Consider the following 26,555-nt stretch of genomic DNA (forward strand, 5'->3'; position numbering starts at 1 on the left):
TCTTTCCCTTCCTTTTTTACACCTCCACCCCAATGAGCCTGCTAAAATCCTGTGCATCCTTTGAGACCCCATTTCCATACCACCTCCTCTGTGCCTCTGTCCTAGTCAGATGTTATTGCTCTCCCCAGAACTCTAAGCTCTCAGGTATGTTTCACTTTAGTCTTCACCACTAGATCGTCCTGCTTCAGGCTCATGTTCTTTCTTGTTGTTTAGGTTTCAGAGGTGACTCACTCGGCAACCGCAGGTCCTTCTCATGTTGTAGAATTGCAGAGTAGCTGTCTTTAACCTCCATACAACAGGATAAATCCTAAATCTAGACTTTCTAATCCCTCAGCATTTTCCTTTCTCCTCCTCCTCCTCCTTATTTTTCCTCTTCTCTTCTTCATCATAAAGTCCCAAGCACATATATGTAGGTCATTTTCTTCAAGCTTCTTTCATTTACTGGTCAAGGAGATAGCCCGTCTCTTCCATTGACTGGCCTTCCCTGTGACCATGCTACGTAAGGAACCCTTCTCTCACTTGGCCTATGGAACAGTTGAAATGCCCCCAACCATTAATATTGTAAAGTGAAATGGTGTCTCTCAATAACGGCTTTGGTAAACTGGTCATCTAATTTTTTTTCAAGTGTACAAATAATTTGTTTATATTTACGATACCCTACAAACATGGAAATTTAGAAACTTGAGTTTTTATTAACTTTTTTAATAATTTTCATTCATTGAGTAATTTTAATATAAATTAATTTATACATGGGGGAAATGATATTGGGTTGTTGAGCACATGAAATCATTTTCTATCTTCCCTGAAATGGTTTGGGAGATGAGGCTGGTCAGTCATTTTAGCTCTGTGCCTCCCTCGTAAGATCCCATTAAGGTTTTGACCAAGAAGATGGTAATATTTCATGATGAAACTTGGAGAAGTTAAAATTTTATAGATGAGCTTATGCTTTTTCTCACTTTTTTTTTTTACTTCCTCCCTATTTTTATTCCCTGAGACCATTTGCATGAGGAGGAATTTCATCAGAATCCCTAGTTGAGAACCACTGTAATGGACAAAATTGGACCTGGAGATAAATTCTCTCACAACTTCTATGGAGTGAGATGCATTGAACAGTAGATTAAACAGCTTGTTTATAAACTGTCGGTCACCAGCTTAAACAGCACCTCACCTGTATTAACTGAGCCTCCTCCCATGATTCCAGGCAAAAGTCATCACAAGTTCCTGTTTGTTACTGTAGCACTTTATTCATATGTATGTTGTTGCACTCATTTTATTTTACAAAAATGTAGCAAATGGGTGTCTCTGCCACTAGACCTTGAGCTCCCAAGGGCTGGGACAGTGACGCATTCATCTCTGATACTCAAGGTCTAGCATGTAAGAAACAGTGAAAGCTGCAAGAATATACTGAGCTACAGTCTGCCCAGTCCCATTACTAGTCGGTGGGCATTTCTTGAGTAACTGCTATGTGCCAGGTATTTTGAAATGCTGGTGTTCTTTATTCCTTATAGTGACCCTAAAAAGCTTTGTTATACCTGTTACAGATGAAAGAGGGTATAAGTGATTTACCCAGCCACAGAGGCAGTCACTAGCACACCTGGCCCTGGACTCAAGTCACTGGGAGCCAAATTCTGTGTTCTTTCTCCCTTCTCAGAGCTTAAAAGATCTTTCAGGCACCCGTTGATAATGCCTAGCTACCAACTCTATAACAGCATGAAAAATATTTCTAGAACTGTGATCATCCATTCAGAGAACAGTTAAGAGACCCAGAGGGAACGTTAAAGATCACCTAATTGTGTTCCCCCATTTATAGGTGACAAAGTGGAGTCCCAGAGAGGACAAAGGTCTTGGCCACCATCTCCCCTACCAGCTTGAGTCATATTATTCTTCCCCTTCCCATGCCCCCTGCAGTCAGTACTCTTAAGTTCTTAGCAAGTTTGATGATCCTGTCTGTGTATGGTGTAGCCCATGTTGACCTCTCTAACCCCATGTTGCACCCTTCTCTCTCCTTCAGCCCTGCTGTACTACACTCTCTGCTTCCTCTCCTTCTCCCTGAAATGCCCTTTATTTCACTCCTCCTGGCTAACTCCCACTTAGCCTTTAAATTTTAGTTTAGGCGTCATCTCTTCCTGGAAGCTTTCAGACTACATTAGGTGGATTTCTGTGTGCCCCCATGGTACGTACCTCTATCACAGTGCTTGTTGTGTGGTTTGCTTGTTGTTAGCTGGGTGTATGTCGTCCTTACTCAGTGGCTGTGAATTCCTCAAGGGCAGGTATTGTGGCCTGTTCATTTCTGTATCACTAATGACTGGTATAGCCCCTGACACAAAGTTGGCTTTCAGTGAATTTTGGATGAAACAGTCGCTCACTTAGGATTCAGGTCTGAAGTGGGACAAGCATTGAAGATGTGGTGGTGTTGAACGTTCACCTTTTTTTGGTGTCTTGAAGGTGTTCTTGAAGGCTCTCCCAGTCTTGAGGATCCAAAAGGCCCACCATTCCATAACGCCCAGGTGGTGGTGTTGAACTGCACCAAGAACTTCTGCAGAAAGGTCTGGCATGGCCTGTGCAGCCTCCCCGCCCAGTTTTGAGGCTCTCATAGTATCTGTTCTTCACTGCCACTAAGGGAAAAAGCGCTTTCAGAGCAAGGAGAGCTGGGGGAGGGCATCTAAGCCAAAGTTGTCAAGAGGAGTCAGGATATAGAAGACTAAATTCAAAGGCCAGGCCCTTGAGACCAGGCTTGTTATGAGTGAGAGATAGAGATGAAGGTCTTGGGTGAGATGTTACCTGAATCAAGGCAGAAGCGGGTCTGAAGTGGCTGACAGTTTCCCCTGCCCCTTTGAGATGTCCAAGGCTCACATTTATGTATTGGCTTTTCTGCCAGTGCTGGTCAGGTGGTTTAAAAGTCCAAGGTCAAAGTAGCAAGTTTGAAACATTCAAAGCATGGAGTGGCAGAAGGTGGTAGAGAGCACAATTTGGGTAAGCGTAGATGGATTAAATGAGGTGAGGTAGTGAAGGGCTTTCTGGAGAAATGTATTAGAGGCAAAGCCTCTTTTCCCCTGTCTAGAACTGTTGACTTAGCAAAGTAGAAGAAACCACACATGCTTACACACCAGGAGGCTGATCCAGAGCTTGGAGGCTCCAGAGGGCCAGGGAAGGCCCAGCTCTGTGTGGAACACTTACGTAGCCTGTGACCGCAGGAACTTTTGGGCAACATAACAGATAATTATCATTCACTATGCATTCAGTTGTGAATCAAAACAAACCAAAATGAACCACTGTGCAGTTTCAGCCTCTGGTAATCCAGAATATGTGTGCTTGAGAGGGGGCATCAGTGGATTTGTGGACTTCTAGCTACAAAGCAACCAAAACATAAATTGGGATTATTTCTCCCATTGCCTTCAAGAAAAAAAAAAAAATCCCTCCTCTTTTGCATGTTGTGAAAAGATTTTCATCATCTGACCTCTGCCTGCCCTCCACTCATAGGTCTGACATTAAATATTTGCATGTCCGGCACCATGGCTGCCTGATGCCTTCAAGAAAAAAAAAAAATCCCTCCTCTTTTGCATGTTGTGAAAAGATTTTCATCATCTGACCTCTGCCTGCCCTCCACTCATAGGTCTGACATTAAATATTTGCATGTCCGGCACCATGGCTGCCTGACCTTGGGCAAGTTATATAACCCCTCTGAGCCTCAGTTCTTCCATCTGTAAAATGGGGATATAGATACCTATCTTACAGGCCTGTAATAATTATTACATGAGATAGTGCAGATAAAGCCAGTAACCCAGGCTTTTGCTCACAGTATGTGCCAATTCAACATTTGTGTGATTTACTGTATATTCTACATTCCAGCCAAATCATAACACCTTCTTCAAGCCATTGTTGTGCTAAGAACTTACACCTTTATTGAAGTGCTTATCAGAGTCTCTTGCCATTTTGGGATTAGCAGTCAGACATCATGATGACACTGAAAACTAGGACAAGGACAGTATCTTCTTCATCTTTGTTTCTCCAAGGCTTGACACACAGTAGGTGTTCAATTAAATGTTTGCTAAAGAAATGTGTGAAGTGTCTCTGCTCTAGAGAGTCTTGATTCTCCACAGGCCCCAGATGTTTCCTGGGCCCTCCTCTCTCCGCCTGTCTTAGGGACCTGCTCGGTGTCAGAAGCCACACCAAGTGCTTTGCATGCGTGGTCACAGCTAATAGCCCCACAGCCCTAGAAGGCAGCTGTGGAAACTCTTCACAGATGAGTGCAGAGCCTCAATTAACAGAAATGCTTCAAGTGTAAACATTAGATGTGTTTTTTACCATCAACCCATTAGGGACACAACTTGAGATCCAAGCCATCCTCTGGGTCTGGCATAAAAATGAGACACAGATTTCTTCCACCTAAAACATACCGAATCTCCAGCCATCCGCACCCTCTGCCGGCACCTCTGTTATTTGCACATGAGCAGGATTAACCAGGCTGGTCTGCACTCTTCACTCAGAAAAACGTAGATTAAACATTGCCTGGGGCTTCCCTGGTGGTGCAGTGGTTGAGAGTCCGCCTGCCGATGCAGGGGACGCGGGACACAATATTGTAAAGCAACTATACCCCAATTAAAAAAATAATACCACACCCCCCCCAAAAAAATTCACTACCAACAATGCATTCCCTTACTGCCTTCACCAAGGGGGGGCTCCCTCCCATCCACGTGCCCTTGGTATGTCACTCACCAGTAAGGGAACCTGCTGGGTCACAGATCAGGCTGGAAAAGGGCAGATCTCAAAAGGCAAACAGAAAATATCCAGGCAACACTATTTAAGTTCTCTCTATACACGGTGTGCATCAGCAATCTGTTCCCTGTGTCAAAAAACTACACCTGGGGGCTTCCCTGGTGGCGCAGTGGTTGAGAGTCCGCCTGCCGATGCAGGGGACGCGGGTTCGTGCCCCGGTCTGGGAGGATCCCACATGCCGCGGAGCGGCTGGGCCGGTGAGCTGTGGCCGCTGGGCCTGCGCGTCCGGAGCCTGTGCTCCACAACGGGAGAGGCCACAACAGTGAGAGGCCCGCATACCGCAAAAAAAAAAAAAATAAAAAAATAAAAAAATAAACATTGCCTGGCTTAACATTTCCTGGTTCAGAAAGTTAAATAATCAGCTGTCACTTGTTGATTATTTACTGTGTGCAGGCAGTATGTCAAGGATTTCTCTCTGTTGCCTCTGATCTTCCCAGACCTTCTGTAAGGTGAATACTCTTGTCTGTCACTGACATGGAAGAAACCGAGATTCATCAGGCTCTCATAACTTGCTGCATGGGCTGTGATTCCCAACCTGGCTGAACCGAAATGCCTCTTCTTCATGGCACTATTCAGCTTCCAGGAAGCAGTCTCACCGCCCCCCAGGCCTCGTTAACCAGCACTCCCCTCTGTGTATCCCCCAGGGGCAGCTATAGAGGGTGGAGGAGTATTTCCCCCTACCATGGCTGAGTGCTCAGTCACCACCCTCCAAGAGCAGGCCAGTGAAGTGGAAAAATAGCTCTTAGTCCTAACCCTGACATCTGTCCCTCAGGTGAGAGCCAGATTCTCCAATTGCTAGGCCAATGGCACATAAGCCCACACCACACACAGAGGGTATCAACACACAGAGTGTTCTGCCAGAATTCACACATCCTGGAAGCCAGGCTGGCCCTGGTGGCCAGTTTCATTTAATCTTGTGTCTGATTGCTGCATGATGAGTGGAGAGAGGGAGAAAGGCAGGACCCTAGGGAAGCATACTGAGCTCCAGAAACCAGGCTTGGTTTGCTCATTAAGGGTACCCTTACCCTTGCAGGCACCACGAGTCCCTTTCTGTCAACCCACAGCCCAAACTAAAACCGGGAAGGAGAAGGGCTGGTTCCACTGACCCCCTTACATTCATCTGACTTTTCTGGTTCCCAAACATCCAAGAAGCAGCTAGCTATAGTAGGAAGAGCTTTTGGAGTCAGACAGAGCCGGATCAGATCTCCATTCTGCCACTTGGCACCCGTGTGACCATGAACAAGGGCTTTGAATTTTTGTGAGCCATGGTTTCTTCATCTGTAAACCAAAGGATATGGCAGCATTCTCATGAAGACTATACCTGAGAATCTGTATGAAACCATCAGCACATAGTGGCAGCTTGGCAAGTGTTAGCTGGCCTTCCCTCCCTCTTTCCCCCTTGTTTACTTGCAATGCCTTTAAAAAAGAATAAAAACCATTGTAATTGTCATTTGTTATGTTGTAAGCCAAATACATGACTGATTAATAACACAGAAACTCTACTTAAACCACTCTCCCAGAACCGTAACCCTGTCCTACATCAGGTCATATATTTTATATTTTACAGATAGCTGCTTTTTTCCCTTTTCTAACCCCACCTCCACCCGCATTCTTTTTTCTAAGGTAATCCAGATGGGCCCTGGTCCGTTCTCATACACTAAATAGCCTATAGCCTAGCCAGGGGTTAAAATCAGGCCTGCCTTACATGCAGAGGATCTATTCATAACAAAAGCTGCCTCCTGGCCGTCGCCTACAGCTGAACACTGTTACTCTGAAGCCCCCCATTTCACTTGTTTCTGATTGTTCTAGAGTGTTTACATATCGCCTGTATTAGCCCGGCCTTTTATAAGAGTACAGGCACAGGGCATACCCTCTCAATCAACTTCCCCTCTGAGCATCCTTTCTTCTTTAGTCCCCTTGCCTCTGTGGTACAAGCCATTTCTCTTTTATAAGAACTCATTTAAATAGAAAAACAATTTTTAAGTAGTTTCTGGTTTGGGGTTTTTTTTTTTTTTTTTTTTAAACATGAGTCTCCCTTAACATTCCTAAAGAACTGCTATTGAATATGGAGAGTATGAAAAGATACCCTGGAATGTGTGAGTTCTCTCTCTTTTCCTCCCCCACAATATAGGAAAATCCCATCATGTCTGTTGAATTTGCAAGGGACATATTCTATTTAAGGTCCAGGAGGAGCTGGGCTGGCTCCAGACCAAACAGTGAAGAGGGTGCTCTCTGCCTGCTGTGTCCTTACCTCTCCTTTTGACAACCTTTTTTCTCTTAAAAAAAAAAAAAAAAAAAAGTCTCAGAAAAGATACGGACTCTTTGGTCTGATTTGAGTTTAAATCCTGATTCTGCGTTGTTTGGAAGCTGGGAACTTGAGTTAATATCTCTGAAGTTCAGCTCCCTTTCTCATCAAAATCAAGTGTGGCACAGGCTTGCCCAGCATCTTAGGTGGGGGAATGTATGTGAAAGTGCCCCCCATGGGATGACAGAGAGGTTTCAGGGCACGTCACTTCATTTGACTTGACGGCAGTGGCTCTCCAGCACCCTGGATGCCTCGTCCAGAAATGGCAGGACGGAGGGCCACGATCACTTATCTGCCGTGGACATGCTGTTGCATGTGCCACCTGTGTGCTGTCCCTGGTAACACAGTAGGTAGCCAGAGCAGGTTGGGTTTCACAACTTCTCTTCCTATCTCCCTTCTCCAGGCCTCCTCCATCCAACCATCACTGTATTTTAATGTTCTCATCAGTCTCCTTTGTTACAGAGAAAATGTACGGGGTAAACCCCTTTACCCTATGTACTGCATAAACACTTCTCAGTTTATAATACTTTTGCAGTCATTCATTGAGGGAGCTAGCTATCCATGTAACTATGGATAGTTTTTAGTTCTCTTCGCCCATCCAGACTGGCCTTCTCATCTTCTGTGAGGCCAAAAATGGAGAGAGAGTTCTGCAGATAAGGATTCTTCAGGTCTAGGGACTTCCCTGGTGGCACAATGGTTAAGACTCCGCACTCCCAATGCAGGGGGCCAGGGTTCGATCCCTGGTCGGGGAACTAGATCCCATGTGCGTGCTGCAACTAAGAGTTCACATGCCACAACTAAGGAGCCCACCTGCCGCAACTAAGACCCAGCGCAACCAAATTAAGTAATTAATTTTAAAAAAACAAAAAGGATTCTTCAGGTCTAGACTTGTATGGACTTGGCCCAAATTCCCCTGAGCATTCCCTAATTAGCAGGAGTGGGGTCTTTAGGGAGCACTTCCAAAAGGCAACGACTGATGCATGTGCACAGGAAGTCTTTTATCAAAAGAGGCCCCAGTATAAATCAGCCAAGGCTCTCTTTGCCTTTATATAGTATGCTATTAACAGGGTAAAGCCTCAATTGTATTTAATCCCAGTGATAGATCTTGCCAATAGAACTGAACCCATCTGAGTGATAGTTTGATTCTTATCTTTCTCTCTCTTCTCTAGAGCCAGTACAACCCCTGTACCCTACTTTAGAATTCTAGTCAAGAGGGTGTCAGATCGTACTTTTTAAAATTAAACACCCACATGTATGCCAATCCATAAATAAGAAGTACACTTTGGCCAGTATGGAGGTGATGATATTAATACGGGCTTCATTTCCCTGGGTCACTGAATGTACCAGGCACTGCACCAATGCCTATAATAGACCGTGGCACATTTAGTCTTTACAAATCTGTAAAAAGAGGTCCTATGTGCCCCATTTTTCAGATGAACACCCCAAGGGCCAAGGTCACACAGCAAGTTAAGACAGAATGTTGAGAGTTAAACCAGAAAATCAAAGTCCCTGGTGAGATTTATGAGATGATATCTGAGGCCAGACACGGGTATTAAAGCAAACAGTCTTAATAAGGGAAATGCGGAAACTGATCAGAAGCAGGGCTGGGAGAGAAGTGTCCACAACTTAGCAGTTAAAATCAGAGCATGTCTGACAGAAGCGCTGTGTCATAGGTGCCAAGGGCCTTTTACAAGGGAAAAGGCTGTGTCATCCTCCTCTGTACCTGCTGATCAGCCTCGGCTGAGAAACGACTCCCAGGCATCTTTTTAAAGGGACCCTAAATTCTGTAAGAGGGAGCTGCTTTTCCTAACAGCTCATTTAGAATCAAAAGAGCCTTGCTTGAGCCATGTTTGAGAACCGCTCAATAGTACTGTGCTCACTCGTGGAGGGTGTGACAGAAATAGAAAACATGGTTCTGATTCTGAGGGTCCAATTTGCTATGTGACATCAGAGCAACAGAGCTAAGAATCCGTCTGATGAATAAACACTGTGCAGAGCACCCCTCCTCCTCTTTAGCTCCCTCCCCTACACCCCACGGCCCCCTCCCCCGTTACAGAAGAAACCAGTCCTTGTTTACCCACCACAGATTGTTTGGGCTGTGAGGAAGATGCAAGATACGATTTTACATCTTTGGGGTCATACAGCTCTCAGAGCTTCCAAAGCCGAAGGCAGTCCGAGCTCCCTAGAGCCAGTCAGGCATTTGTACAGGGAAGGCCAAGTGTGGCTTCTGGTCTGCAGGGGAAAGGAGACTGGGGGGAACTTTAGGAAGACCCCAAAGTTTCCTTGGCTGTTTAGTCTCTCTTGCAGTCAACTTCAGTTGCATTAAGTATAAGTGGATGAGAAACATATGAATGACATTTCTGTTGTGATCACATGTGGGTTTCAGCATGATGAAGAGCGAGGCTTAAGGAGTCCAAAATCCTTTGCAAATCATTCAGGACATTACAGGCAGTATCTGGCAGCCTCCCTCTATCCCAAATTTGGGAACCATTTGGTTGGGTGATACACCTGCTCAGTGCCCTCCCTGCCCGCTTAGGCTGCTAAGCCCCAGGGGATATCTGTGAACAGGTTTCATGTGTTCTTGTTTTGCTCAAACTGAAATAAAGGAGTTGGTTTCTAGGAAAGGCAAACTCTTTACTGGAGGACTCTGAACCTTTCCAAAACCTCCTAATAGAGGAGAGGAAAATTTGGCAGGCCTGAGCTTTATTAACCATGGGTCACTTACAGGTGATTGGACATATGTTATATTCTATTGTTGTTCTTAATGCCAGTGAGATTGTTAACGTTAATAATAATTTTAGCCATGCTCTACATTTGTGTGATGATTTCATTTACAGAGCATACTATGCACATATTGCATATCAAATACCTATTATGTATGTATTTATAGATCTGGGTATATACATTCACACATGTAACATGTGTTAGGACAGCCTGCAATATGGAAGCTAAGGGAAGATGCAGGGAGGCACACTCAACCCAGCAATGGCGGAGAAGTCAGAGTTTAGAGAAGGCTTCCCATATTACCTGCCTTCCCAGAAGGCAGGTAATATGGAGCAGAGTCTTATCAAAGGACGTGTAAGAGTTAGTCAGGGGAAAGTGAGAGGGGCTGCCTTTCAGACAGAGAGAGGAGAATTGATGAAGACTCAGAGATGAGAAAGAAAAGGGGAATTGGGGGAATTTGGGGAATTTCTAGGGCAAGTTCTCTCTTGGGGAATTTCTGGGCCTTGATGGGCTTGCTGCAGTAAAAAAATGATGGGGCAAAGGGCGGGGGAAATGGTCACATGTATGATTAGGCCAAATAGATCAAAGCCAGGTCAGAAAGGTCTCATATGCCGTGGGGAGCATCTAAAGGATGTAAGTAAGGGAAGTGATATAATTAGGTTTGTGTATTAGAAGAATCATTGGGGTGCAGGTATGGAAGTTAGAGTCTGTGAGTGGGGCTTGTGGAGGTGCAGGGAGAAGGACAGTATTTGGGGCAGGGAAACCAGTTTAACTGTTGTTGCAAGAACCCAAGCAAGAAAAGGTATGGGACTGACTAATGTAATGACAGTGGGGAGAAATGCAAAGGCTTGTGTTTGAAAAATAGAGTTGATAGTCCATGCGACCTACAGTAGAGCAGATGAGTGAGATCAAGAAGGGAAGAATGATATCCTGCTGGATGGGTAAATAGGGTACCATTCGCTGAGACAGGGACCTCCCGAACAAGAGGAGCCCCAGGAGGAAGGATGTCAAGGTCTGTTTTGGGCATATCGATTAGACGTTCAGGTCAAATGTCTTGTATGGAACTCAGGAGCAAGTTCGGAGTTTGGGATAAAAATTTGAAACTCAACAGCATAAAAATCGTCATAATACACATGGGAGTGTGTGAGCTGACCCGGAGAGTTGGGGTAAGTAAGAAAAATCCAGGAGGGAAGAGAAAGAAGAGCCCACCAGAGAGCCAGAGCTGATATGGGGTAGGGTCTGGACCTGACCTCGGTCGGGTCTTTGGACTCACAGCTTTCCACTATCCCAAAAAGGAATAGAATTAAACCATCTGTGTTTCACGTTTCTTGAGAGCATGTTATGTCCTAGGATCATTATATACTTTATACCATTTCAGACTGGCACAAAACTCTAGTAGGTGAGATTTTATCTCCATTTATAGATAAGGAAGCTGAGACTCAAAGAGATTCAAAGGTTCATGGCTAGGATGCGACCAAACCAGAATGGAAAACCAGGTTTTCCTGACTCCAAGGTCTATGCTCATATTATTGTACTAAACCGTGTTTATTTACTGCCTTTAAGATAAGATGTTGTTCCTCACCGTTTCGTAGGAGAGGCAAACAGCTCACTTCAGTTCAATCTGAGAAGTACAAAAATAGAGGTGAATGCTAAGAGCCCCCATTCATAAACAGAATTCTCTGTGCTCTTTTTTGTACTGTGTAGTGAGCTGGGAGTTGTCTGGAATGTGTATAAATGGGTTTTTTCTAGTAAGACGATAGCACAGTCCATTTGGAGGGAGAGATGAGCCACCACGGAAATACCCACCGGCCCCACACATGCCTGTGGCTACCCTCGAACATTCCCAACCTGGCTGGAGACACTCAAAACAAAACCTCCTGTTCCCTCCCAGGACCACTGGCGCCTGGAGCCTGCCTCCTGCCTCTGCCAGAGGCTTAGGCCAAACTTGGGATGATGGAGTGGGGGAAGGCAGAGCGGACGTCTCTGAAGCAGCTCCCTGCCCTTAGCCCAGCCGACACTCCCAGAAAGAGGTGTGAGCAGGCGCCTGGGTTTTATCACCGCAGGGAAACTCAGCTGACAGTAGCATGGCCTTAGATCAAAGTCAGCCAGTGGCATCCACTCGTGGATCCAGCTTGGGCACAGACATGAAAAGAGGCAGGAGCACACAGAGAGAGACTTCTAATGCCAACTCCAGCATTTCTGATCCTTGTGATCCTGGGTGGTTTGCTTACTGTCCCCGTCCCTGGGTCTTCACCTGTAAAACGGGCTGTGCGTGCTCAACTCCATGTACTGTTAGGGTTATTCTAAGTCTGAATGCAAATGTACGCTCAGAAGTCCCTTGGTAACCTGGGTTACTACCCAGCCCATCCTGCCTTCCAATGCCTACTAGATTGTAAACTTCGAGAGGACAGGGATTATGTCATTTACATGGCTCTGGACACCCATCTTTCTGTCTTTTTATATTTAAAATAGTAGTTTGAACTCAGTCTGTATCCAATAAGTATGTGCTGAATATTTACTCAGCTAATGTAAGATGTTACAGATAGTAGCCATTGAATATAACCCATGAAGGTGGCACTCAAGAAAACCCCCCAGTAATCTTGGCCACAGGTCAGAGAGGTAGTAGGTCAAAGTGGATACTTACAGAAGCCCCGAGAGGTAACCCCATGCAACCCCATGAGCCCCAGGGCATGTGAGGGCAGAGTCTGTGTTGAAATAGCTTGCCGTAGAGTTCTGATTGGCCAGCTAGGGGAGAATGACTCAACTTCCCAGAATCTTAGTCTCATTAAACATCTCTAGTCCAATCCATTTATTTTATAGATAAGGAGAGTCAGCTCTAGAGAGAAAAATAGGTTGGTAGATAATAACTTGGATCCTGCTTGTATCTTGTAATTACTCCTCTCTTATTTACTAGCTATCTGACCTCCTTCAGCTGAGATGTCCTCATTTGTGGAGTATGTATAATAATAGGACCTCATTGGGTCCTCACTGGGTCTCATTGGGTTGTCGTGAGTATTAAATGTGATAGTGTCTACAAAGAGCCTAGAAGAGTCTGGCACATAATAAGCCCACAGTAACTGTTAGCAATTTTACTATTTGATTTCTATTTCTCCTTCTTCTTTCTATATTATAATTTCTTCTTCTTACCGCCTGACTTTGAGGGTGGTTTTTCACTGAGACTGTTTTTCAGCCACCGTATTTTAAAAATTGAATCTTTGACAAGCAGTGGGATATGTTGATGCAGAAATATACCCATCCTTCAAACCATGTGAACTTTTATATATAAAGTAAAATGCAGAACTTTAAGCCCTCATGGGAAGCAAGATGCCTGCACAGCTTCATGACTCCGATCGTTGCTGCCTGGGATGCCCTCCCTCTCTGCCTAAAGAAGCACTTACTCGTCCTTCAAGGCCTGGCTCCCATGTGGCCACCTCTGTGAAGTGCTCACTCCTTTCCCAGGCAGTCTGGGCTTCTACCACACTTGTCACCCACCTCACTGTAGCACTTGGCATGTTTCATTGTAATTTTTCTATTTCCACTTCTGTCTGCCCAGCCTGACTAGGAGCTCCTTGAGGAGGAGGGCCATGCCTTATTGGAGCTCCCTCCTCCTCCCTCCTCCCTCGTCTCTCTTCTTCTTCTATTATTATTGTTGTTGTTGTTATTTTGCCTTATTATTTTTATAACCTTGTTGCTGATCTCAGTGCCTAGCATATAGTGTGCAACCAAATGTTTTGTTTTGGTTTTGGTTTTTTAATTATTTATTTATTTATTTTTGGCTGCATCGTGTCTTAGTTGCCGCATGCAGGATCTTCCTTGTGGCATGCAGGATCTTTCATTGCGGCACGCGGGATCTTTCGTTGTGACGCGTGGGCTCTTCCTCGCAGCCTGTGGACTTCTCTCTAGCTGTGGCGTGTGGGTTTTCTCTTCTCTGGTTGTGGCGCATGGGCTCCAGGGCACGTGGGCTCTCTAGTTGAGGTACGCAAGCTCAGTAGCTGTGGCGCACAGGCTTAGTTGCCCCGCGGCATGTGGGATCTTAGTTCCCCAACCAGAGATCGAGCCTGCATCCCCTGCATGGAAGGCAGATTCTTTATCACTGGGCCACCAGGGAAGTCCCGAATGTTTTGTTTTGTTGCAGGTTTTTATAACTTTATTCATATCACACATAATTAAAGAATGTGTCAAAGGTCTGCATACACTTTAAACAATGCTAAATTGAATACTCATGTACCACCACCCATGAAAAAGGATATTATGGAAGAGAATATTACCGGTACCTTTTATGTGCAGAATTTTAACTGTATGATCAAATAAATGTTAACTACTTTCTTGCTGTATTTTGCTTAATGTTCTAGTTCTTAAAATAAGTTTGAATCTTGTTTTGGATATGGCTCACGATAAGTAGTCCTTCCAAGTTTATACCATCTGAAAATATAAACTTTGCTTCTGTATTGTCATCTTCTACTTCATTATTAAGACCATTGACTAAATAAAATGAAGAATGAATCTAGAGACCTCCTTAATGGTTGCAGTTACTTTTGGCTGTGGCCATTCATCCCAGTCACCTGACTATCCCATCATGCAAGCCTCATTTCAAGGAGAACTAATGTTTACTTGGTATTTAACATATAATAAGCTGTTTATATGTGACAGCTTATTTCATTTTCACAAAAGTCCTCCCACATTTATATCATTCTTCCCATTTTGGAACTGAGGAAACTGAGGCTCAGAAAGATTACCTTTTATAAGGTCACCTGGCTGGAACATGGTAGTCAGGATAGAATCAAATAGATCTTTGACTCAACCTCTGCTCTTCACAAGTGTATGGGGGAAAACTGATCAAAAGCCTTTTGCTCGTGAAGATTCCCTAACCTACTTGTCATCAAGGCTAGGAGGTTGGTTCAATCTGAGTGAGTCTGTGTTGGCTCTAATAACCCTTGCTTTCTGCCCTTGAAAAGTAAATGAAGGACTCAAAGAATCAATGGTAGCCTAAAATCAAGGGCATACTTTGGCAGAGACAAATACAGAACCTATAGAGCCAGGCTGCTTTGTATTTTTATAACCTAGGGCATGCTAGTTAAGTCTCTGCTTCAGTTTACACATCTGTACAATAGGAATAATGATAGACTCTTCCCTTTAGGGTCGTTGTGAAGATTAAGTGATTTAATTCCTGCAATGTGCTTAGAATATGGCCTTTAGTAAGTACCCAGTCAATCGTAGCTGTTGTTGTTGCCAACAGCACATTATTGCTGGAACGTCAGTGTCCTGTACGGACACCTGTCATTAGTGGAGTAAAATGTGCTCCTTCCTTTTGGATCACAGAGCAGCCTTCAGGCCAAGACAGCCATCAGCATGGAAAGAGCTTTCACAAAAAATATTTTTAAGTATTTAGGTTTATTGCAAAGGATTAAAGCACACATAAATACATGAATGTGCTCACTCTCTCTCTCTGTCAAAACAAACTATTACTTGTTTTCTCCCAGAGTTTGGGAGTGATTGGAGGTGCTCTGGGGAATATATTTCTGTGCCCTTGTTTCCTTGCTTTAGTCATGATATCTGATGAGAAGCATGTGCCATTCCAAATGAGTGAGCACAAGCAGGAGTCAACTCAGAAATTTCTGGACAGAGCCAGGCAGAGCCTTCACCTGCCATTTCTGAGCAGCAGAGCCCCAGTCTGCCAGTGGAGTTCTGCAAAAGCTGAGGCAGGAACATCTTTAAATCGTGGGGTTTGGGGTTTGGGTAGGGGGAGGTGATGCAAAGCTCTCCTAAGCAATTTATGTATGCAAGTTTTGTTTGTTTGTTTGTTTTTTAAAAAGCATATCCTGGGGTTTGAGGCCAGTATCTACCTGAGTTCAAGTCCCACCTCGGCCATTTACTACCTGTGTGACTGTGGACAACATGCAACCTCTCTGAAACTAATCTGTCTAATGGTGCTGGAAGAGTTCTGGAAGAGAAGGGGTGCAGGGCGTGAAAAGAGATGGCTTGACTTTGGTGGGTATCCGTCCACCTGTCCAAACCCTGGATCCCAAGTGCTTGGCATGGGCTGTCTTATTCGCCCCAAAGCAGCTGGGGCATGCAGTATAGAGCAGTAGTTTCTAGAGTTGGCATGTGATAAAATTTCCACTGGCAAAGACAGAGTGACAAAAATGAAGACCATTTAGTGTGTGCTTCTTCTGTCTGGAACGCTCTCTGTATCATATACCAACACAAACACACACACACATATATACAAATACAGACAGATATACTCACACCTGAATAATTTCTATGTATGTTTTCATCTTAATTCAAATATCACTTCTTCAGAAAAGCCTTATCTGACCCCTAGACTATATTAGGTCCCTCACTTATGAGCTCTTATAATACCTTTTGATATTCTTTCATTTATTTATCACAGTTTGTATTTATACAGTTGTGTGATATCCATCTTAGGGTGACCAGTTGTCCCTTTTGCCTAGTACTGAGAGTTTTCCAGGACATAGGACTTCTGGTGCTAAAACTAGGAGAATCCTGGCCAAACCTGAATCATTGGTCTCCCTAGTCTGCCTCCCTCTGAAGAGAACAGCTCCGTGAAGGTGGAGACTGTGCTCTTTTGTTTACATTTACTTTCAGTGCCTGGATCACTGTAGGGGCTCAGAAAACATCTGTTGAACCCATAAAGGAATGAGTGAATATGTCAATGAAAGCTAAACTGTCTTTTCTTGCAGGAAAACAAACAAACAAACAAACCTCTTTTTCCCCCTGAGATTATTCTTTTTCCTTTAGGTGTTAAATTTACCCTTTTATAAATTACCTTTATTGGACAAAGTTTAAAGTTGATAATATTGTATAGTCTCCTGCCTTCCCTCACCCCCTTCCTCTTTGGAGGGTGGAATTCTTGCTGATTTGAGGAATCACTCATTTAGTGAAAAGAGAACCAGAATAGTTAGAGCTCAGACATTTAAAGAAGGTTTATTCATATGCTGAAGTGCTGTACTATAAACTTTATGAGGGCAGAAATTATGGTTATATTCAGTTCACTTCTATATCCCCAGGGCCTGGCGTAGTAAGGGCTGAATAAATATTTGTAGAATAAATGCATGAATAGATTCTCTGCCCAGCCTCAAGACATGCACGAGTAGACCCAGTGTGCCTAACTCCTTTTTCCTCCCTACCTTTTAATACACCCTTCCACAACCATAATATCACTTCAGCATTCATCCCTGCTGGGTGGATGAGAAGCTCGTGCCATTCCAGATGAATGAACACATGGTCCTTCCCTGCCCGTCCCAGTCCATCTCTTGATGTCCTTTCCTAACACCTAATGGGCTTCCATGGTCCGCTACCAAAACAAGACGTTGCCGTATCTTGAATAATGAGAGTATCTCTCTCACCTGCATGTCTTCGTTCAAGCTATTCCCTTGACATGGAATGCCTGTTCTAATTCATCTGACTAAATCTTACTAGTCGAAGCTTATGTCCCATTCTCTCAGAAGCCATCTCTGGACCATTTCATTCCTCACCCACTGTGCCCCTCCACAGTATTCTATGTTTTGTCTTTACCATCCCATGGACCACACTGTTTTCTATTTGACTATTTACTTATCTAACTACCCTGAGATGAGGAGCTTCTTAAGACAAGAACTCTTTCTGATTCATCTCTGTGTCCTCAGCACCCGGTTGAGAGAAATGGTATGCTATTAGGTGTCTAATAAGTGTTTGTAGAAGGAGGGGTATATATCAGTTATTTCATGCCATTAAAATGCTAGGTTAGAAACAAACATAAAATCCTAGCGGTATACAAAAGGACATGTATTTTTGTTCACAAGTCTATCAATTGGCTGGGTGATGCTGGTGATTTGGGCTCACCAGTTGCTGGAGGACTACGAGGATTTGCTGATCCTGTTTGGGCCCTCTCACGTATCTGAAACATCACGTGTGACAGCTGAGCTGACTCAGCTTGCTGCCTATCCATCCAGCAGGCTCACTGGGGCATGTTCTTGTGGCAGAGGGAGAGAAGGAAGAGCAGAAGCACACAGTTGTCGAGGCCTAGGCCTGGAAAACCAATGCACAGTGTCACTTCTGCCTCATTCTGTTGGCCAAACCAAGTCACAAGGTTGACCCAGACTCAAGGGTTGGGGACCCCACCTCTCAACAAGAGGCGCTGCGAAGTCATATTGCACAGTGGGTGGGAGCAGGGAGGGCTAGAGAATGGGGACCATTATTACAATCAGTCTACCACAGAGAGGGAGCTGGCCAGGAACTGTCACATCAGTTTCTTTCCAAAATGATCTCTTTTGCTACCTTGACGCCTGAATGAGTTTATCAGAAAGGTTTCCAGAGGTGAAGCCAGGCCCGTCCTTTGTCAGGACTAACTTCCCCACCATCAAAGGTATTTAATAAGAAGCTGAATTCCGTGGTCATAGAAACATCACATGGGAGGAGGATAAGGCTCCTTCTAGCCTTGAGGGACAATATTTTCACATACTTTGCCCCTTTCTTTCCAGATCAGCAAAAACCCGATCTTTGTACCAGGAGTCTGGGGCCCTTATTTCTCAGCCATGGTCCCTGGGTTCTGGCTGAATGAAGGTGGCCAGAGCGTTACTGGAAAATTGGTAAGTTGACACTTTCTTCATATGGTCTTTAATGTTCTTACACCCTTGACTAGTCCATTTTGTCACATTCCCCGTATACCCAGGATCTGGAAGATTTGCAGACTCCTACATCAGAAGAATTAACTTTCTCTTAGCATAAAGTCTCACATATGGAGCATATGTAGCCCGTGTTTGCCAAAGGAATAAATGTTGATCCAGGCATTGATGACTAACCCATCTTCTCACCTATCTTTCTTTCACATAACAACCCATTTTTCTCACGGCAACAGGAGTAATATTCTACTTGGTAAAAAGGACTATGTTAATCTCCAGCCAGAATCCTTCAGTGGTTCCCTGTAGCCCCTGGGACATAGCTCAGATAGTTTTCTGGGCACATCATTCCCTTTGTGGTCTGTCCCCTCCAGTCTCACCCATGTACTTGTCACTAAGGCCAGATTGCCCTACTCACAGCTTCCCCATGGCTCCTGTTATTCTGCTCCTCTGTGCCTTTGTACATGCTTCTTTCCCTACCCAGAGAGGTCTTTATCACTTGCTAGTTTTACTTGATCTTTAAGATGTAACTCCAGTTCTTAGCACATTCTGAGATAATCTGTCTTTTCCAGAAATCTACGCCCTCTTTAAAGGCATGGGTTATATCATACTTCTCTTCGTATTTAGCTCAGTGCCTGGTTTGTAGAAGGCGCTTGGAGAAAATGTGTTGAATTCATGGGGTCATCTATAGGGAAGATAGAAGATCTATAAAAGTGAGATGAGTACTATACCAGAGGTACAAGGCAGAGTTCGCAAAAAGCTAGATTAAGGAATTCTTTTCAGGGAAGAAAGCATTTGTACTGCACCTCAATGATAAATAGGGACCAACCAGACAAAGAAAGGTAGGGATATTCTTCTAGGTAAGAGAACTTGCATAGGAACAAAGACATGGGAGTGAAAAATAGCAAGGCATATTTGAGGGTAATTGCAGAATTTCAGTTGTGGCATAAGCTGTTCTTAGAAGAATGACTTACAATAAAAGTTAGAGAGCTGGGCAGGGACCAAACAGAAGAAGTCCCTGTAAAACATGCTGAGGAGTTGAACTTCAGGTAGTAGACCACGGGGAATAGGTGAAAGATTGGAATAGTGACGGGTGTTGTCAGATCTCTGTTATAAAAACTGGCTAGCAGCCATCAGGGTGCACGGCTGGATGAAGAGAGACCAGCTTTAACAGGTTAGTCCACAGACAAAAAGCCATAAGGACTTTGGCAATAATGGACAGTGGCAATAATGACTGAGAATTGAGGTCAAGAGATCAGCAGACCTTGGAAGGATTAAATGTGGAAAGCAAGGGACAGTAAGACCCAGGCTCAGTTACTCAGCCTCACATTCACTATGTTGTATTGAAATCATCTGTTTATGGTCTGCTCTCCTACCAGCTCTTCTAAATGTCCAGCCAAATCAAAAGTGATCTGATCTCAAGCTGGATATGGATACAAATAACCATTAATTTTCCATTTCTTAGTGTGTTTCTCTTTTATTCTTAGCTGCCTCCAGTTCTCTCTTAAAGTTGATGCACGCACAGGAGGGTGGCTGGATTCAAAGAGCATGTTTTGTGCCTTCACTCTTGTGCCAGGCTGTAGAGATACATGAATTAGTTCCCCCATTAGTCCCTGGTTTTAAGGAGCTCATTGTCTAGTAGGGAAGCACAGTGAGTATAAATTAAATAACATCTGATAGGTCTTAATAACCAATTAGACTTTTCTAGAAAAGTCAAGAAAAAGACATCACTCTATGCCTAAGCTACAGTGGGATTGAAACTTTACTGTCTCCTATTTAAACTAGTGTCATGTATTTACACAACTTTCCACCTAAATATCCACTCCCTTTCTATGACACATAGAAAACCCATTACTGAAACATAGCCCTTTTCAAGCCCACATCATATGGTATAATTACCTTTAGGAGAACCAGAAGTCATAACAGACACAACCCAGAGCCTTTTTTAACAAGGATAACAATCCAGTAAACTAACTCTTTGTGCAGGATGCATTGTCCATGAAGCTGTCCATCAACAGGTTTTCAGAGAGTTAGTTTACTAATTGACCATCTGTGTCAGTCTAGAAATGCTTTTACCAGTATTTGACTCAAAGTTGGCTCTGTTGCTATGGATATAAGCCATCTTTGCCCAAACATTATGACGTATCTTGGTGGACAAGAATTCGTTATGCCTGTTTCCTAAGCCTGAATTTAAATTTTAAAAAATGACCCTTTTCTGACCATTAATAAAATCTTCATAATAGTCCACTATGGTTTTTGACAAGAATCATGGGACTTTCTGGCCTTTATCTAGCTAGGTGATTTTGCATCATCAACCAATGAAGTTGCATGTAGAGTTACACTTAGGGCAGTTCTATGTGTAGAGTTTCATTAGACATAGGAATGGGGTATGACTGACTTACCCATGGGTTACAAAAAGCAAAATCTAAGGAAGTCGAGAAGTTAGCATAATGGGGCAAAATCTGAATCAAGAACAAAACAGACTGTCCAATAAATCATCAGTCCAGAGAGGCCAAGCAAAGAGACAGAAACCACCTATAAAATAAAGAGATATAAAAATAATAACAATGATGATGGTAATAATAATAACAACAACAATTGTACCTTATTGAGTACATTTTCCTGTGGGAAAGATTTATATATATATATAATCGTGTTAATCCTTGAATGATACTCATAATAATCACAATGCCTAATATTTAGTTTGAAGACTTATGTCCCAGTCTCAATTCCAAGAGCTTTTCGTGTCCTATTTTATTTAATCCTCTGATACCCCTATAAGTTAGGTACAGTTATTATCCATATTTTACACATGAAGAACTGAAACTCAGGGTAGCAAGCACAGCCTGGAGAGATTCCTGATGCACTGTCAATGGCCTTTTTACCTGTTTCCGTTGGTACTCACCTTTCCTTTCCATTTACTTATTCTGGCTTATCACCAGTTTTACAGCCTATTGTCATCATACAGAACACCGTAAGAGGAAGTTACATTGCCTTTATTCCGTGTTTCATATGTACATATTCTCTCATAAGCTATGTCTGAAAGTGGCTGCTCTGTTATTACATTGTCCAGAATATATTATAAACATGCAGTTGTAAATATATCATCTAAAGCAGAAGGGAAGAGATAGAAGAAGAAAAGGGAAGTAAAGAAGGGGAAAGAAGAGGGGGAAAAAAGAAACAAAATTTATCTAAACTCTAGATTTTGGAAAAAGATATTTTGTTTCATTTTTACAATTAAATACAGATCTTCCATCACAAAGCAAAATCCTTCATTCCGAGTATATGAATAGATTGGTACTTTAAAAAAAAATCTCCATCTGGTTAACTTCAGGATGAAGAAAAAAATAGGATAGGATCTTTTCTGGCTCTGGAGCCTTTGCAATTTCATCTGTCTGAGATTTGGGCTTGTTTTTCACTCATTTCAAGCTTGTGCTGCTGCTATTTATTTCCTCTTAGAAGGGCACATACCCCATTCCCATGGATGATTTACTTCAGTTCACCAAACACCCATCAAAGATTGTCTCGTGCTTGTTGATACACTCTCCAGAAAGTTTTGCAAAAACCATCACTTTTTGCCCAGGCTTTTTCCACAGAGCACCAACTGGTACAGTCACTGTGTCCAGATGCTGAAGCTTATTTCCAACTGGACCTCAGCCATCCCTCTCTCCAAGCACTCTTCTCTGTCTTACTTGAAGTCATTTTTATTGGGGGAGGCATTGGGTAAGAGAGCCTAAGACAGTTTCCTAAGCTGCCCCTATGGTGAAATTGGCTTTCTGGGACAATTGGGCTTGGTGGGGAGTTACCTTTGAATTTTTTGAAGCCAGAATTTAAATTTATAAATTTGGGCCACAGGGTCATAATGTTTGCAGGGTTCTAGCTCTTGGAGTTTTAGAATTGGCGCATTGCGAGTGCCTGTCTGCCTCCTTCCTTGTCACCAAAGCCCCTCAAAGCCTGGGGCTAGCCTCAGGGGGGTCAGCCAGCTCTTCCATATGAAGAGCTTGCCATGTATTCAGTGCTGTCCAGGTTAGAGGTAGTGATGCCATCCCTTCATTCAGTCACTCTTTCTAGCATGTTATAGAGATTTCCTGAGGGATTACTCTGGGCCAGGCAAGAATATGGTCACACGTGATTCCTGTCCTCCAGTGGCTTATCATCTAGTGGGAAAGTTAGATATGGAACTGACAATTATAATTTATTGTAGCACATAAAAGTAGATTGCACTACCCCTACAGCCGACTGGGAGAATCTGTTCTATGCTCAGCACGCTGAGGCCCTCATGAAGATTCAGGATTTCATCTGATCTTCACAGCATGTCTGTGTGGTCAGTTTTACTAGTGACTAAGGCTCAGAACAGTGAGGTAACTTGATCAAGGTCTTAACAGCTGTAAATGGGGAGAGCCTTGATTCAAACCTAAGTCAGCTACTGGAAGCCCCAGATCTTTCCAGAATTGAACCTGACTTTTATAGGGCTGCCTTTCTGAATTTTTCTTACAGTTCTCTTGTAGACTTCCTTGAGAAGCAATTATTGTATCAGTTAGTGCGACTTTATTATCAAGTGTATTAAAGCACATATAATTGGCAGGCTTTGTAGGGCCATGAGAGAGAAACTTATGTGTATCAGCCTTGACAGGATCTAGGTATATAGACTTAGGTGTGTCCCCAGCATGTCACATTAGCTAATTGGAATGACTTCATGGATACAAAGACCAGCTCTGCGTAAACAGATGCCTCCTTGTTCTCTCCTCCTGCCCAGGCTTTCACTGTATTTTTTGTACACCCACCTGGATTCCTGCACAGCTTCCTAATTACCTTACTCTTCCTATAAGGACACCAATTCTATCAGATCAGGGCCCCACCCTTATGATCTCATTTAACCTTAATTACCTCCATAATGTCTCCATCTCCAAATGCAGTTGTATTGGGGGTTGGGCTTCAACATCTGAATTTTGAAAGGATACAATTCAGTCCATAACAGTCGTACATATTTCAAACAAGTTCTGAGAAACAAAGCATAATCTTTTGTGTTTACCTACATATTTACCATTTCCATTGTTTTTTATTTCTTTATGAAAATTTAAGCTTCCACCTGGTATTTCCCTTCAGCTTGAAGAACTTCCTTTAGCATTTCTTTAGTTGTTGCAGGTCTACTGGCAAACAAACAAACAAACAAAAACACACTTCCAGGGCTTCCCTGGTGGCGCAGTGGTTGAGAGTCCGCCTGCCGGATGCAGGGGACACGGGTTCGTTCCCCGGTCTGGGAAGATCCCGCATGCCACAGAGTGGCTGGGCCCGTGAGCCATGGCCACTGAGCCTGCGTGTCCGGAGCCTGTGCTCCGCAACGGGGGAGGCCACAACAGTGAGAGGCCCGCATATCACAAAAAAAAAAACAAAAAACACACACCTCCTTAGTTTGTGTCTTTTTTCCTTCAGCACTTACAGATGTCAATGTATTGTTTTCTGGCGCCATTGTTTCTTATGAGAAGTCAAACATCATTTATTTTGTTCTTCCCCTATGTACAGTGTATTTTTTTCCTCTGGCTACTTTTAAGATTTTCTCTTAATCTTAGTTTTTATTATGGTGTGCCCAGATACTGTGTTTTGGAAATTTATCCTTCCTCCCTCAGGTTTGCTATACTTCTTGAATTTGTAAATTCCTGTCTTTCACCAAGTTTGGGAAATCTTTAGCATGTATATATTTAAATGTCTTTTCTGCCCTATTTGCTCTTACTCCCCCTACTGTGACTCCAGTTACACATTTTTAAGACCTTTGGCTATTGTCCCATAGCCCCTGAGGGCTTCTGGGTTTTTTTTATTCCCCCCCAATATTCCTCTCTTTCTCTCTCTGTCTCTCTCCTTCTCTCTCTCAATTAGACATTCTCTGTTGGTCTTTTTTCAAGTTCATTGACTCTTCCATCTGCAATCTCCAACCAGCTCATGGACCCATACATTTCAGATATTATATTTATCAATACGAGAATTTCTACTTTTTAATTGTTTCCATTTCTTTGCCATTTCCTATCTGTTTGTTAGTTATGAGAGTGTTATCCTTTACATCCTTAAGCATTGTTAAATTACTAGCTTTAAAGTTCTTGTCTTCTAATTTTAACATTTGTGTTATTTCAGGGCTATTGTCCATTAAATGGCCATTCTCTTAAGTAAGAATTACATTTTCCTGTTTCTTCATATGTCTAGTAATTTTGACTCATATCTTGAACATTGTAATTGATGTATTGTAGAGACAGTGGATTATTCTTATTTCTCTGAAGAGTATTTTTTTAAGCAGGTAATTTAATGACAACTCAGACTCCAAGTTTTGTCTCTCCTTTGTTGAGTTCTTTAAGCCTTAGTTGGGCTACTTATTATGTGATTCAGAGATCATCCAGAGATTAAGGTCACCTTTATGCATAGTGTTGAGCTCCCTTTCTATGTCTCTCTCCTTTCTGAGATCTCCCTACCTTTTATTTTCTAGTTGCTATGGTGGCCTTGAACTCTGACCTCTCATTTCTTAGCTATGAAGACTGCATATTTCTATCTATCTGAGTATTAGCTGTCCTGCATGGAACTGATTAGGGCCTGCCCTCAGGCAAAAATCTGTAAAATCAAGAAACACATATAAAACTGTTTTTTCCGGGGCTTGCCTGGTGGCGCAGTGGTTGAGAGTCCGCCTGCCGGTGCAGGGGACACGGGTTCGTGCTCCGGTCTGGAAGGATACCACATACCACAGGGCGGCTGGGCCCGTGAGCCATGGCCGCTGAGCTCGCACTTCCGGAGCCTGTGCTCCGCAGCGGGAGAGGCCACAACAGTGAGAGACCCGCATACCGCAAAAAAAAAAAAAAAATGTTTTTTCAAAAAAAATGTTTTTTCCTTCAATGTGTTTATTCCTTCTCAGTTTCTACCTGGCTTTGGTCACTTTCCAGTATCTTCAGAGAATTGTTTGATATATTTTGATCAGCATTTATAATTGTTATCTGGGAAAGAATTCATATGATAAGAACTATTTAGCCATTTTAAGAAGTGGAACTGGGCAGAGGGGTGGTGGTGGTGGGATGCATTGGGAGATTGGGATTGACATGTATACACTAATATGTATCAAATAGATAACTAATAATGTGCTGTATAAAAATAATAAAATAAAACTTTTTAAAAAAAGAAAAATATTTCAGATGCGGAAAAAACAATATACTGGCTTCAGAATTTTTTAAAAGGCAAAATTAAAATGAATAAACATTTAATCAAAAGTCTCCAAAAAAAAAAAAAAAGGGGAACTCCTGAATGATTTCTTTTAAATCAAGTAAGATTATGTTTCTTCCCTGATTAAAACCCTTTTGTTGGCAATCTGTATGTCTTCTTTAGAAAAATGTCTATTTAGGTCTTCTGCCCATAAAAATGGGTTGGACTGGGTTGTTTGTTCTTTTGATATTGAGTTGTATGAGCTGTTTGCCATATTTTGGAGACTAATCCCTTATTGGTCACAACATTTGCAAATATTTTCTCCCATACTGTAGGTTGTCTTTTTGTTTTGTTGATGGTTTCCTTTGCTGTGCAAAGGCTTTTAAGTTTGATTAGGTCCCATTTGTTTATTTTCGCTTTTATTTCTTTTGCCTTGAGAGACTGATCTAAGAAAATGTATTGTTACGATTTATGTCAAAGAATGCCTATGTCGTCTTCTAGGATTTTTATGGTGTCACGTTTTACATTTAGGTCTTTAAACCATTTTTAGTTTATTTTTGTATATGGTGTGAGGGAGTATTCCAATTTCACTGCAGTCAGAATAGCTATCATCAAAAAGTCTACAAACAATAAATGCTATAGAGGGTGTGGAGAAAAGGGAACCCTCATACACTGTTGGTGGGAATGTTTTTAAATTGGTGCAGCCGTTATGAAAAATAGTATGGAGGTTCCTTAAAAAGCTAAAAATAGAGCTACCATATGATCTAGCAACCCCACTCCTGGGTATATATCCAGAAAAAAGAAAACTCTAATTCAAAAAGATACATGCACCCCAATGTTCATAGCAGCACTATTTACAATAGCCAAGACATGGAAACCACCCAAGTGCCCATCAACAGGTGATTGACTTAAGAAGATGTGGTATATATATATATATATATATATATATATATATA

General features: G+C 42.8%; 1 protein-coding gene across 2 annotated transcripts in view; it reads left to right on the forward strand.

The window, feature by feature from the left end:
* Positions 1-26,555, forward strand: part of FGGY (FGGY carbohydrate kinase domain containing) — a 412,679-nt gene that overhangs the window by 257,185 nt on the left and 128,939 nt on the right. For both annotated transcript variants that reach the window (XM_007462576.1, XM_007462575.1), the window contains one exon: positions 18,289-18,396. In XM_007462576.1, the coding sequence (XP_007462638.1) occupies positions 18,289-18,396 (108 nt within the window). The remainder of the gene's footprint in view (positions 1-18,288; positions 18,397-26,555) is intronic.

This window comes from Lipotes vexillifer, unplaced genomic scaffold (assembly GCF_000442215.2).
Source record: "Lipotes vexillifer unplaced genomic scaffold, Lipotes_vexillifer_v1.1 scaffold54, whole genome shotgun sequence".
NCBI classification, from domain to species: domain Eukaryota; kingdom Metazoa; phylum Chordata; class Mammalia; order Artiodactyla; family Lipotidae; genus Lipotes; species Lipotes vexillifer.